Source organism: Emydura macquarii, unplaced genomic scaffold (genome assembly GCF_026122565.2).
Source record: "Emydura macquarii macquarii isolate MOO-44397 ecotype Brisbane River unplaced genomic scaffold, CSIRO-AGI_Emac_v2 contig_1451, whole genome shotgun sequence".
NCBI classification, from domain to species: domain Eukaryota; kingdom Metazoa; phylum Chordata; order Testudines; family Chelidae; genus Emydura; species Emydura macquarii.
In genome coordinates this window covers 11,529,877-11,544,829 of record NW_027131588.1, presented here as the reverse complement: position 1 = coordinate 11,544,829, position 14,953 = coordinate 11,529,877, and the positions used below count along the sequence as shown (strand labels likewise).

Sequence of the window (14,953 nt, the reverse complement as noted above, 5' to 3'; positions counted from 1 at the left end):
CCCTCTGGAGGTGCACGTGCCACTTTGATGGGCGGTGAGCCTGTGCCACCAGGCTGACCATCATGGGCATTATTATTAAAGTAGCTCCCTGCCTCCGCCCCACACGTAAACGCACAGGGGCTAGGGCTGCTTGCCTTACACACACCAGCACTTGGTCTCCCTACCCTCCAAATCAGACCTGGCAGCTGTGGTGGTGCCGAGATGGAATGTCACCAGACCATCCGTGTATGAAGTGACATGGGACCCCTAGTCTTGTTTTCCCCCCACCGCAGCAAAGCCAAGGGGGGCACTGCAGTGCTGACCCAGTCAGCTTCAATACTGCTGATGGATTGGCTTGGGCTTGGACTGGATTAGAGCCGGTGGTTGGCACCAGCAAGGGAAAGGGATGAAAGAGGCAGGTAAGGCGTGCTGCATGCAGGGCCCTGCCCCCCCCCCCCCCCACCAGCCCCCACTCACTGGCAAGGTCCCCCATGCCACCCCACCTGCTTCCGTGGCTGCGCGTGCACTGCAGTGTTGGGGGGTGCTAGTCACTGCCTGCCCAGTGGTGCATGCCTGTGTTTGCCTGCCTGCACTGCACACACCTCGCCCACCACCACCACTTGTGCGTGGCACGCACACTACGGGCTGGCGGGTGTGTGGAGCAGAGCTGCCCGGCCAGGAATCAGGGCACCAGACAGACCCCTGTCACTGGACAGGGGAACCAAATTCCGATGGGTGGTGTGCCCCCATCACAAGGTGATGCCTCTCAGCACTCGCATCCTCTGTTCCAGGCTACCAAATTCTGATGGGTGGCATATGTGTGTTACAATATGCAACACAAATGCACCGTTGTTTAGCAGGCGGTCTTCCTGCTTCTGATGTACTTTCATAATTTTCTCCTGGTACTTTTTGATTTGTTGGCTGGCTAGCCATTCCCCAAATTCTTATTTGGCCTTCCTAATTATATTTTTACACTTCAGTTGCCGGACTTTATGCTCCTTTCCATTTTCCTCCATTGGATTAAACTTCCACCTTTTTAAAGGATGCCTTTTTTCCGCTAACTGCTTTTTTTTCTTTTTTTTTAACTTTGTTGTTTAGCCGTGTTGTCACTTTTTTCCTCCCTCTTTCTGTTTTTTAATTTGTAGTATACGTTTACATTGATCCTTGATTATAGTGGTTTAAAAAAAGTTTGTATGCAGTTTTCAGCGATTACTTTTGGTTTTCCACCTTTCATTTTGGTTTCACCTAACTTCCTAATTTTTGTGTACTTTCCCTTCCTCAATGAAATGCTAACCTGGGGGTCTGCTTTGTGGTTTCTCTACCCACATGGATGTTACATTTTATTATGTTCTGGTCAGCATTACCAAACGGTTCACCTACATTCATCTCTTGCACCAGAACTGTGGTCCGCTTATGACAAAAGCAAGAATTTCCTCTCCGCTTGTGGTTTCCAGGTCTAGCTGCTCCAAGAAGCAATCATGTCTAGAAATTTTATCTCTGCATCCCATCCATAGTGGACAAATACACAGTCATTATGGGTATAGCTGAAATCCATCATTCGTACTGAGTTCTGTATTTTTATGGTCTCTGTAATCTACCATCATATTTTGTAAGGTGTGAGGCCTTGTTTTTTGGCTAAGTTTAGGCCATGTTCTTGGGCTAAGCAGTAGCAGCCATATTAGGTGAGACAGCAGCCATATGCTAAGTAGCACGTAGTCCCATCGTCACATTCCTGACATTACATCAAGACAATGTAATATTGGTCTGTTAAGAAGGTGCTAGTATCCTAATAGTACCACCACTAAATAAAGAAACATCTTAAACGGTGTAAAGAAAACCTTATTTAATAGCATTTTATGGCATGGAATCGCTTTTTAACAGTTGTTTGTAAAATCTACACATTGTCTTTATGGTACCCACTTCTCTATGGTTATCTGAATTATTTCTGTCTGGTACTTTGATTGTTTGTTTTTGTCTGTTGCATAACTAAGTGTGGCACTATTTAAATCAATTAAGCTGGTGGGATATGATTGGTTAAAGAACTGTTTCATAATGGCCTAGAATTGGTGTTTTGTAGTACTTTAGTTTAAAATGATTAGTTAACGTACAGCTAAGCGGGACACAAGACTGTAAAGAAATTAGAAGTGATGCAATGGATAAAACAGAGTCTGTCTGGGCAAAAATCCCATTGGTGAAGAAAGCTACTAGAGCTTCCCCTGGGATAGTGCTTGGGGTGTGCTACAGAGCACCGCGATCCGATGTGGATATGGATAGAGACCTCCTTAATGTTTTTAATGAAGTACTACTGGGAACTGTGTGATTATGGGAGATTTTAATTTCCTGTATATAAACTGGAATACTAGTCTTAGTAATAATATGAGTCTATGAGACCTCAGAGCTAATGGCCCTTTCTGCTGCTCAAGGCAGCTCTGAGTTCTGTGGTCCCCACCACCCAAGGCAGCTGATGGCTATTTTCCCTGGAGCTCTCAGCCGCCATGGGGGACCCACAGGTCCCAGTTGTTGTGGGTGTAGGGGAACCCTGCTACCCCCAGCCATGGCGGACAGCGGTGGGATCCCACAGCAGTCATCCACTGTGGGTGGTAGAGGAATCCCGCTGCCCCCAGCTCTCAGGGATGCTGGGGGATCCCTCATGAGCATATGCAAGACATCTTATATTACATACTTTGCATTAAACAATACACAATTATACTGTAAGGGTGAAGGGCATCACAACAGAGTTTGCATACTACCCAAAAGATGATACTGCCAGCCAGTAAATGTCTGTATGTAAAAGTAAAGATTTATTATAAAAGGAGAGAAATAAACAAGTTGAGTGATGTTAAATGCTCAAAGCAGTCAGATGCATACAAACCAAATGACTTCAAATTCATATGAACAAAATGACTTCAAACTCCATATATCATATATCAGACTTGTAGCGGAATTGTGGAATTTGCAGACTTGTATTGTTCCTGTGAAGTACATCCAGGACCTAAATAGGTATCAGTCCTTTGCTTCAGATGTCGAGTAGTTGATCCAGAGATAGAAACCAGGAATGAAGACAAACTACATGTTCCTACATGTCCTGATGACTGATAAGGTATAGCCCCTGGGTTCTTTCACTGGCTTAATTGTATAGTTTAGTTCCCTGGATGAACTGTCAAGCTGGGTAAGTGCTGCTTCCATCCTGACTGTGACTCAGAAACATAGCTCGGTATTAATTGCAACTCTGCAGTATTGCAGAGTTTTTGCTACTACACACTGCATATTTATTAAAATTCTGCAATATTGGTATCAGTAAAATTAGAAGTGGTCATTCATATTCCACACAGCATCATAATAGTATTCTTCTCGTCTTGAATATGTGAGAATCAAACAACATATGTAAAAAGCACTAAGGGTGGAGTAAGTGGCAAAATAAAAGTTGCAGAAGGCAATCCACATTGGTGGAGCAAATGCAAACGAAATTTTGATCCTAGGCCAGGAAATCAATCAGACTGGAAGTCACATGATACAACAGAAGAAACTTGTGTTATTAAAAAAAGGTAGAAAATTTTCAAATTAAAAATCAAAGAACCATAGCACAATGACATGTATCAGCACAATGATAGCAAAGGGAAATGACGAAGCAGTAAGAGTAATAAGATTAATAAAAACAACATTTTAAAAAGAGCAAAACTATACTTAAAATGGATGAGAAGGTAGTGTAATACAGGGAATCACAGAAGGTAAGACAAATTTGTGAACCGTTCTGAGACTTTATGTAGCCATATGAATTGTTAAGGGATTCTTTTAAAATATTCAAACTGTGTGACACAATTTTTGAGGGGTGAATGTAAAATGTTTCAATGAGTCAAGTTTCCTGTAGCACCTCATCACCTTATGAGATAGAGAGGGATGGCTGTGTCTAGGCAGTGGGAGGCCTGTGCCTTTGAGAACCCAGCCCTGGGAAGCAGCTCCCGGTGCTGCTGAGAGGTACAGTCCTGTGAGGGAAGAAACAGATCAGCCCCTCCGCCCCGCTCCCCATTTTTGAAAACAGGGCAGGTGGCTCATCCCAGCCTCCCTGATTTTGCTTCTCAGCCCCTCTCCTGCCCCTGCCTCCAACTTTTTGAAACCCCCCCCCCCCCCCCGCCAGTAAAATTCTGCCCCCTGCTCAGACCCTGCCCACCCCTCCATCCAATTTGACCACTTCGCCTCTTCTGAGCCCCTCTAAAGAGCTGGAAACAGAATCCGACCGCAAGGAAGGGCAGAGTGTGAGGGCATGGCTTCAGCAAATGTTACTGAGCATGCTCAGCTGGGTGTGCGCATGCTTAGTACAACCTTGGTCCCAAATGCGGGTTTGTCCTGAAATTATTGACACTACAGCTGGGGGAAGCGGAGAGGACGGAAGCGAGACAGGCGCTGGCAGGTAATAAGGGGGCGGCGGGAGGAGGGGGACCCCGTAGTCTCTCCCGGGCTGTCGCCCTGGCCCAGAGACGGGGGGAGGGGTAAGTCCAATGGTGTTGACGGACGCGACCCCTCGCCCCAGCAGCAGCGGCGGGGTGAGTGCCGCCGTCGCTCACACAAGCCCGCCGCGGCGGGGGGCTCCCCCCAGTCCCGGCAGCCTCCCCGCCATGCCGAGAGCGCTCGCTCTGCCTTGGCGAACCCGGGGGTCGGCTTGTAAACAAACAGGAGGAACATGTGAGCAGGGAGACAGACTGGAGGGCGCGTCTCCGTGCGGGAGAGCGCCGCGCGGGGTTCGCTGGTAAACGGTCGGTCCCCCCCGCGAGAAATCACGGCACGTGTCGTGTGTCACCAGCGACCTGCGAACTCCGCTTGTAAAAACGAGCTGCGCCAATCCGAATCCCGCCCCCATTTCTAACTCCAGGCAGAGTCCCAGCCCTCCGGGAAGAACGTTTAAAAAGCCGGCCGGTGAAATGGGCGGGGGGTGAGGGAGGGGGACGTGGTGTGGACTTTGTGTCGCGTGCGGAGTGCGAGGATCCGTTGCAGAACGAAGTTAACTGATTTAACACGCTTGTAGCCTAGCAACAGCAGCTGCTTCTGGTCCCACGGAGCAGGAACCGCGGGAAACACATCCTGATCTAGCAACAGCCGCTTCCGGTGGTCGCGCGGACAGCTCTGGGGACGGGTCGCTGGAAGAGCGGCCGTGGTGGGGAGCGAGCAGCGGCTGTGGCGATAAGCCCAGTCAAGGCAAACAGGCCCGCAGCCCGCTGGCGGTTGCGGCCCCCCACGCGCCTCACTTTCAAACAGGCCCGCTGGCGGTTGCGGCCCCCACGCGCCTCACTTTCGAACAGCCCGGTTTCGCTTTCCAGGAGCTAAGCTAACGTTGCAACGTTTGGGCACGCTCACGCAGAGGGGGGGAGCGCGTGCCTTGCGGCTGCGTGCGGATGCCGAGGGTGAACGAGAGTGCCCAGCTGTTGGCGCCGGCCGCGAGCGGCTGAGGCGCATGCGCGAGGGGTTTTGCGTCTGGGTGGTTGAGTCAGTGTGGAGGTTCCGGTGCGCGGCGGGGTGGCGAGTGCGGCTGCGCAGGTAAGGCTGGTCGCTGGGGCGGGCGAACCCCCGCGGGGTTGTGGGGGAGGTGGTGGCTGCTGCCCTCAGGGACAGAGGGCGTCTCCCAGCGGCGGGGCGGTGGAACTGCACCCGGGGGAGGGTGGGGCGGTTATGAAGGGGGAGTGTGAGGGTGGGGGCGTGGGAGATGTGTGATGGGGTGTTACAGGGAGGGAGGCAGCGTGGGCTTGGGGACCCAGCCCTGGAGTGGGGTGTAGGAGACTTGGAATCTGGCTCGGCCACTGGCCTGCTGGGTGACTGTGGTCATGTCACTTTGTCACCCTCTGCCTCAGTTTCCCCCATTTGTGAAGTGGGGTTCACGATAGTGATCTTTGCAAAGTGCGTTGATGTCAGTGGGTGAAATGAGACCTACAAGAAGTGGGTGCTATTATTGTTATTGGGGCCTGGCCCATTATCCGTCGCCTTAGTGCAGCGAGTGGCCTCCTTTTTTAGTAAAGTGTGTTATTGCCTTTGGTAGATTGTGTTTTCAGGTCTCTGTGGTTTGGACACTGGGGCAAGGAGGGGCGGCTGTCTGTCAGTCACACAGGCTGTGCAGTAACAACTTTCACACCTATTCCTCCTTTTGCTCTGCGGTGCCTTTCTTCATGTTGGGTAGACATTTACCTGAGCTTTGCAGATTTCATTGCAGTCAAAATAGCCTGTTAGAATGGATAGCAAAGTGGGCTGCTTCAAAAAAAACCCAGAAGCAATGCTGTTTTTATTAGGGCTCTATATCCAAGGCAGGAATCAGATTAGGAATCTTGCTAATATTGAAGTTTCCCTTAACTGGAGAATCACCCTTTCAATCATGTCTTTTCCAGCACCTTGTAAAATAGCCTCGGTCCTTAGGGGGAAAAAAAGAGATGTTTATTTAAATATAAATTTTCTATTTAAATGCAGATTTATTTTTTTTAAAAGTAAACCTGTTTAAAATTAAATTTGAAATTGACAACCTGTGTTTAAGGCCTAAGCTTTTTACAATCTTTTAAAATGTAAATTAAATACAAAAAATAATATTAAGCAGCATATGTTTGCTGCTATGTTTTAAAGAAAGTCCAACCACTGAAACTGGCGAAAGTCACCTGCCAAGGACTTAAAACCAAACATTGTTGAATGCTAAACCAGCCTTTTGACAGCACTAGCTCTTCTGCAGGTACAGAGAGAATATTTTCTTAACTGAACTAGTTGAATAAAGTGAAATAAAGTGACTTGTTTATTAAGACACTGTGACATTGGCCTCTAGTGAAATTCTTAGCTGACGTTGGTGAATTGAATTGATTGCCTCTAGCAGAGCCACAATGAGATAGCTTAAACAGGGCAAAACTGCAAAGAATGGGGCAGGCAAACCCCCAAATACTGGTAGTTATTCTTCCATAAAATATACCAAATCAGCAACAAACATCTGATCACCTCACTGGTTATTCAGAAGATAAAAATACAGTAAAGAAGAAATGCATCATACACAGTTTCCTGACACAGTAACCATGGAAAAAAGAATATGAATAAATGTATGTTATGCTATATAATTGCTTAAATGTGTATAGATACAGTGTATCCTGGTTAGTATTAAGAAGCACTAAGTTTAGTGCAAAGGCTATGTGTAGTCTTTAATCAACATGGCTTTAATAGTTACCAGTCAATGAGAATAAATCTTTCTTTATGAAAATAAAAAACATACAAATGCAAAACACAATTAAAATCAATTATTTAAATCATGATTAAAATCGGTGATTTAAATTGCTTTGATTTAAGTCAGTCCACCCTGTTACAAAATGAAGAGATTGAGGCTATATGAGGGGATTTTTAGGGGAAATCTACAGGGAGAGCTTGAAAGGCAAAGTGCACATAACACAGGGAAAGGAAGAAAAGGTAGCGGAATGGAGAGAGGGAACTACTAATGTAGGATAAGAATGAGTGAAAATAGATGGTGGAATACAGAGAGAGAGAGAGCTGGTCTACACTAGAAAATTAAGTTGGCTTAACTAGGTCAGTCGGGTGTGAATTTTCCAGATATATATCTACTTCCAAACTCTTAATAATGCAAGTCCGGAGTTTGTTATTTACAGTGAATGGCCCTAATTACTATTTGTATTTCCTTTCAATATGTTCTCAGAGGTTGTGTTTGGACTATACTGATGTCTTTCCTGCAGGCTCTGTGCAAAATGTTGCCGTTGAATATGTGCTTTATCTCTTGCACACCTCAAATGTATATGCAGACCGGATATGAACAAATCTGTATTTCCTAAGGTTATACAATTTGAGGCATGTACAGTTTGACGCTTCTGAGGGTGAGGTGATAGTGTCTCGCCAGCACCTAAGACATGCGTCTGTAATTACACAATGTGTCCTGTCCTAAGAATTTGAACTTAGAAAATTATTGTTTTCCTTTTTTAAAACTCCAGTTCTGCTCTGAAAACTGCAAGGACTCAAAGGTCTACCTGTATGATTCTCAGTGCAGGACCAGAAAATATTTAAGTCAACATGCTTTTTTTAAGTGCATTTATAATATTTTTTTGCGGAGGTGAATAAAACAATCTGACTTTTGTGGAAGAAATTTCTTTAATCGTATAATGTAAACAGTAATTACTATTGCTGCTCAGGTGCAGAAATTACAGGATATGGATAACTGTAACTGATTCAAGAGAATGGTTGATGCCTGAGAGATTAATTATAGGTCCTTTCACCTTTCTTTCTTGTATGGAGAAATTGTTGTTCTTCACTAAATAAATAGTGATTTTAACTTCATTATTCTTTTGTTTATGGGTGGGGCAGGAAGACAACATATGATAAGATATCAAGCCTATCTGTTAGTAGTAGTAGTATGAAGTAGCATTTATAAATTCTCTGTCATCAAGATATCGGGATATCATTTACAAAATAACACAAAATGATGAAGATTTATAGCTTTCTAATTTGAAATCAACACTGTAAATTAAATGTCTGGTGCACAAACTTAATTCTTGAGTTTCATGAAAATATTCAAGATACATGTAATTTTTCAAAAAATTAGCTGTAGCTTCATATTTAATTTATTCTACTTTCATATAGAGAATTGAAAGAGACTTAATCTACAGTTAGGTCTTTAAATTCAAACACAGAATTTATTTATCCCCTTGGAATGTACCAGACTTGTACACATAATTTTACTTAAACTGAAAGTGCACTTGTAAACTTCATGCATGCATAGAGATTACAATGGAATCCCAGATGCTTAAAGTAGAAGTAAAAACTAGTCTGTCATCTATTTAGTGAAGAAGAAAAAGGTAAACTAATAACTGCTACTCTCACTCTGTTCTTTTTTAAAACTCCTTTTTCTAGGTTACGGAAAAAATATCTATAATGTGACAGTTAAGAAGCCATCATGTCTGCTCTCTGTCCACCACCTTCTCCTGCAGTTGCCAAGACAGAGATCTCATTGAATGGGGACTCACCATTACTAGCTGCTACATTTGCCTACTGGGACAATATTCTTGGACCTAGAGTAAGACACATCTGGGCCCCAAAGACAGAACAGATGCTTCTCAGTGATGGAGAAATAACTTTTCTTGCAAACCACACACTGAATGGGGAAATACTTAGAAATGCAGAGAGTGGAGCAATAGATGTGAAGTTTTTTGTCTTGGCAGAAAAAGGAGTAATCATTGTGTCGTTAATCTTTGATGGAAACTGGAATGGGGACAGAAGTACATATGGACTATCAATTATACTTCCACAAAGTGAACTTGGCTTCTATCTTCCTCTTCACAGAGTGTGTGTTGATAGATTAACACATATTATAAGGAAAGGAAGAATATGGATGCATAAGGTAGGTTTGTTCTTCATTTGAACCAAATATTAAAAACCTGGTAAGACCTTTAATTTACACAGTTAGAGAACTTGCACTGCGTAGAAAATAGGTATGTGTTTTGTAAAGGCAACAATCTTCCTGAGTCACGTTAAATGATAATCCAAGAAACAAGATCTCATAGGTATATAAATAAAATGTCTACCTCAATACACACTCTGGAGTTGTATGATAAAAATTGATCATAATACTACCAAATTCAAGGTCTGAACCTGAGTGAATATAACTCCTGTCAGGGCTGGTAATGACATGAAAGGGGTCCCCTGCAGATCTATCCAGTTGATGCTAGCCTCCTACGGAAACATTTTTCACCTCCCCATGCCCATGATAAAATTTGTGTTACTTTCATTTTTATAAAATAAGTGTTGGCACAAAAAACCCTACATACGTTTCCTGTGCTGTGCTGAAGCACCAGCTAAGTAAATGTATACGCTACAGAAATAAACATAAGTAATTCAGGGCAGATAAAAATCAATTTTTTTTTTAAATAAAAAAAATTGGATTTTTTATTTCAATCGGATTTTTTTTATTTTTTTTAAAATCAATAAAATACTAAATTTCTCACATTTAAAAATAACAATTACAATTAAATCTCTTCACAAACATGCTAAACCTACACTTACAGTCTCATAAAAATGAATTAATGGCTCTAGTCTGTCCAACCTAACCATCGGCTCTTGCTTCTTGAAAGTTCTGGACTTTCAGTTTGTTTCAGTTCTGTTTCTCAGGAGACTAAAGTCACGTGTGCAAAGAAAGACACAGGCTGGATAGGATTGTTGTTCTGTGAGCTGGGCCAAGCAAGGCAGAGGAGTTAGTTAAGACGCTGTCTTAAAGGCACAGAAAGAATATTTTCGTCGTTTGGTGGTATTCACTCAATGCTGCAAACGTGGCAAAAATGAGAAGATATTTAGAATAAGAAATGGAAGGATGCTCCTTAATAACATATGGCTGCAGTGCCCATTTATTGGATCTTTTACCCAAAGACTTATGTACGTCTTCTCTAGGAATAAAAGAAAATGTTGAAGTGACAAAATACTCCCGCAACAACCATTTTGCTTTAGCTTCACTGAAGAGAGCAGGGGGATCCAAACTAGTTCTACCTCAAGATGTTCGATGAAATTCTGTTTGATTGTTTTGAACAATTTATTAAGAACTGACCTATCCTTATAAAACTTTGTGAAGAAAACCATGATAAAACAGATGGAAGTATCTCATCCAAAGCATGTAACTTTGGATTAAAGAGGAAGGTAGAGGATATGCTCAGTATACTAAAGCCTGTATCCATAGCCTTAAACAAACTTCAGAGAAATTGTTGTTGCATTGCTGATGCTTTCTAAATTTGGAAGGCACTTCCAGAGACATTGAAGAAAGAAATACCTCACCAGAAAGTTAAACTTCAGGCAATAAAGAAGCAAATGGATCAAGCACTAACTCCACCTCATTTTCTTGCAAACATTCTCGACCCCAGATATAAAGGTAGATGCCTAACTTCTGAAGAAGATGATGCTGCCATGGCATGGGCATCTCAAAATCACTCCTCAGTTATGCCAGTCATCATAAATTTCAGGGCTGGAGCGGAACCATTTAAACAGTACATGTTTACTCATGATGTTTTGAACAAAGTCACTCCCCTGAAGTGGTGGAAATCATTAGCCAGGCACCTTGAAACAGTTGTTAAGTCAACTTTTCACAGCAGTAGCTTCCTCTGCGGGCAGAGAGATAATATTTTCATTGTTTGGTATTATTCACTCAAAGCTAAGAAATCGACTGGGAGTTGAAAAAGCAGGAACTCCTGTTTCTGTTTCAGTCTATGAATAAAAATGACTGTGAGAGTGGGAAAGGTGAGAGCTAGTTGTAGAAGTTTTAAGGACAGCGTATGTTTAGTGTTGTGATGACTTGTCTGTTAAGAATTAATAAAATTTGAAAATTAAAGTTTAAGGACAGCCGTCAGCTGGCAACTCAGGAGACTGCTGCAATTGCAACTGTGTAACATTTATGTAACTTTTAAGATTTAGTTGAATAAAATAGAAGTGCTATTGTGTTTGTGTGTGATTGTTTTGACCATTCCTAATGTACTGCTGCTGCATCTGCAGCTTGACACAGGTAATGAGTATTATGTACTATTTCCTAAATTAATAAAAATCAAGTTATCTAAAAAAATTACACAAAGTATACCCTTCTAGCTGTATTGAGTTGTAAATTAACATGTTTTAGTGATCAGATTTGCACCATTATTTAAGAACTAAGTGAAGAAGTATCAGTGGGAAATTTGATTTAAATCAGTGATTTTCTTGGTGATTTAAATCCTGATTTAAATCAGTGATTTAAATCGCCTTGAATTAAATCAATCACTGTGGTAAGTATGGCTGTAAAACATATTTTGGCCCAATGAAAATATGGTTTTTATCTTGTTTATGTGCCTTTAAAGTTACTTGGATCTGTAGGTCTTCAACATCCCTTGGAAAAATGTTATTAATGTGTTTGATCCCAAAACGGTAAAAGCTTAGTAAGCTGAATCCGTATAGAGAGTCTTAACACACTGCACAGAGTCATCAAGATGTCTAAAAAACCGTAACATACGTATTTAAAATGACAAGAAAATATGGACTTTTAGAATAAAACAAGAACATTGCATAAAAGTAACAGAACCAAGGGAGATGAAAAAACACACTTTCATAACAAAAAGCAAGGATTAAAGACATAAATTCCCACTTAGTGCAGATATGGTCCATTTGGAATCCCATGGGCAATCCTATTAATCAGATTGTGTTCAGGAATTATATAACTCGGTTCCTGTCTCTGGGTCTGCTGTAAAAGCTTTGCAGACTGAATGTGTTTTGGGAATAAAAGAAAAAGTTGTTTTAGTATAGTTCTGTTATGTAAGAGAATCTTAATACTTCATAGCTAATAAGCATCTTTTTGCTTGAAAAGTTGGTAAGCTTTGACTTTGTTGATATAAAGTGTCTGTGTGATGGAAGGTAGTTCCAGTTTATCTTGTACACCAGGACCTGGACAATTCAATCTTTTATAAAAGAGTACATCTTCTTAAAAGTTACTTCTTCTGTTTTTGAGGTAGGAGATGCAAATAATTTATCTCCCAATTTCCATTTTGTCAGAGTACTCAATATATTGATTCCATAGGATCACCCTCTGAAAACTGTCTTCCAGCACATCCAGTCTTGATACTTTTGTCATACTTTACAAAGAAAGAATAGGAATTTAAACTTTCATTTTCTCTAGATGAGGGCAAGGACACAAATATTTCATGCCCAATCCAATCTCCTAAAACTGAAATGTGTTGCTTTAGCAGTTAATTCTTTAACAATGAGAGGCTAGTTATGTTCACCCATGGTCTTTTTGCTTGTGGACAGATGTTTTCTTCATTTTGTGTTGTTTAGCTTTGGCTGAGGCAAAATGATCAAACCCAACATGAGACTTCATTCTTGGAAGCAGTCATATTTTTGTTTATTTCCTGATGTACAGATTTAAAGATTTTCATGATGGAATCATGGAGTTGTAACTTCACTGGAACTTACAGAAAATGTTCTCCTGTCTATCCCAAAAAATAAGTTATGAGATCTTTGACTTTATTTATATGTTTTCCTGCCATCTATTCTTGGAACAGACGGTCTCAGTCAGTGGCAGAATAATAAGCTCTGTGGAAAGTTATTTATCCCTATTTTTTCTTGAGCAGTTATGAACCTTTCTACATACAATATCTATCCCAGCTCAATCCTTGCCCACAATAGAGAAACGTCAGTGATAGCTGCTCTAAAACTATAGATTACAAATATCATGTATGATTTTTAGATACTGGTGTCTGACAGTTTCTAGGTATAATTATATTAAAAAAATTTAAACGTAAATTACTAAAATGGGAAAATGCCTGTACTGTGGCTCTTGGAGCAAAAGGAGATTTCTACATCATCCATTCTGTTGTGAATCAACCCAACATTCAAGGTTAAAACGGAAAACAAAAATCTTGTCCTAATTGATACTGCCGATGTGTTTTGACATTCCTATCGGATATCATGCCTCCCAGGTTTTCAAGAGTTCTGCCAAGGGATGGTCAGCAGTTCCAACCAGATTGTATTAGGAGGGAGAAACTCACTACGACTTTGAAATAGCATTCTGCATTGTCATATTCACTCAGACTCAGATACCTGCAGAATATTAGAATGATAAACAGATAGACAGGTTACTGTTCAGAAGTGATTCCAAATAGTATCTTGTTTAGCTTTTACAAAGTTAGATGTTTGAAATGTTATGTGTTTGTCCAATAATTCCTAGAAGCTGTATTTCAAAAGAGAAAAGGATTACAGTAATTTGTTCAGTTTCAGCTACATGAAGGTGGAAGTTTTTTTTAAAAACAAAGAATCTTTGTCAAGTTTTTTTTTTTTTTTTTTTTTTCCTTTTCCAATTGAAGCCTAAGTCAAGGAGGGGAAGTGCCTTTAAGGGATCTGTATAGCACCGACATTGTTTTTCACAGGCCCTTGTTTCAGATTCATTTAGATTTTATCATTGGCACAAGACAGTCTACTCTAGCTTGTTCCTTTAATCATCTATTCTGAGGAGTTATGTAAGCTTTCTGTTTTGATCGCAGTTGATCCGCCTTGAGTAGCTCAGTCACAGGAGACTAATAAGTAAACTTGTGAAAGATGTGTCAACTCTTCAGCTTCTATAAGATGACATCTCTGGAGCACGCAGAATCTTTATTGCCTGGAATGTTTTGACTGTGCCATTCATTAGGGCCAAGTTTTCATAGCATATTGTGCTGAATTGTTGTAAATGATTGTTATGTTCTTCATCATATTCACTACTGATGTTCTGATGACTTGAAGCTGCCATAGTTTGTACTGAGTTTTTGGTATAACCAATTGTGTACCCTGTGGTGAAGTACCTTGATGTTTCCATGATTGTCTGCAATATTTAGTTCTAGAACAGTTGATGTATTGAAGATCTGTCAGTATCTCAAAATACAGAACAAATCTCCTTCCCAAAAGCAAATAGGTTTCCTCTTCCTGAAAATTTCATTTTTTTTTCTCTTGTTTAGTTAAGCTGAAACAACTTACTCTTTTTGCAGTGGAAAAACTAAGTAAAAGTCAGCATAGCTGAATTTACCATCTCTATTTCCTATGAGACAGATCCACCTGGTATTTTCTTGATCAGATACTGAAGGATATTTTTGTTTTATTTTTGCCTCTCCCTTGACTCCTTCCTCAAGGCAAGTTAGAGTTTTAAGGAGAGGGCAGGTGCAGGGGGTAGTATTTGCCACAAAATAACACCAGTTCTTACTGTTTGCTCTATAAAAAAAAATGCCTTGAACATCAAAATATGAATCAAAAAAGTGTGATTCTACAGGGAAGAAAGTTTACCAGTTGACTGATGTGTGCATAATTGTATAGCCAAATACCGGAGCTTTTATAACCTTTGTGAAAATTAACTGCTTCTCTTGCTCAGGAGAGGCAAGAACATTTCCAGAAGGTTGTCTTGGAAAGCACGGAAAGAATGGAGGATCAGGTAAGAGCAACTGACTGATGCATATGGCACATGATCACAAAGCTATTACAGGAACTGGTGACT

General features: G+C 41.3%; 1 protein-coding gene across 4 annotated transcripts in view; it reads left to right on the top strand.

Annotated features, from left to right (window-relative positions):
* The first annotated feature begins 4,224 nt into the window (after positions 1-4,224).
* C9orf72 (C9orf72-SMCR8 complex subunit) overlaps positions 4,225-14,953 on the top strand; it is a 29,092-nt gene continuing 18,363 nt past the window's right edge. Inside the window, exons 1-3 of one of the 4 annotated variants that reach the window (XM_067553180.1) lie at positions 4,226-4,387; positions 8,845-9,331; positions 14,831-14,890. In XM_067553180.1, coding sequence (XP_067409281.1) covers positions 8,888-9,331; positions 14,831-14,890 — 504 coding nt within the window. In that variant the 5' untranslated portion in view covers positions 4,226-4,387; positions 8,845-8,887. The other 3 variants (XM_067553181.1, XM_067553182.1, XM_067553183.1) reach the window with 3 other exon arrangements.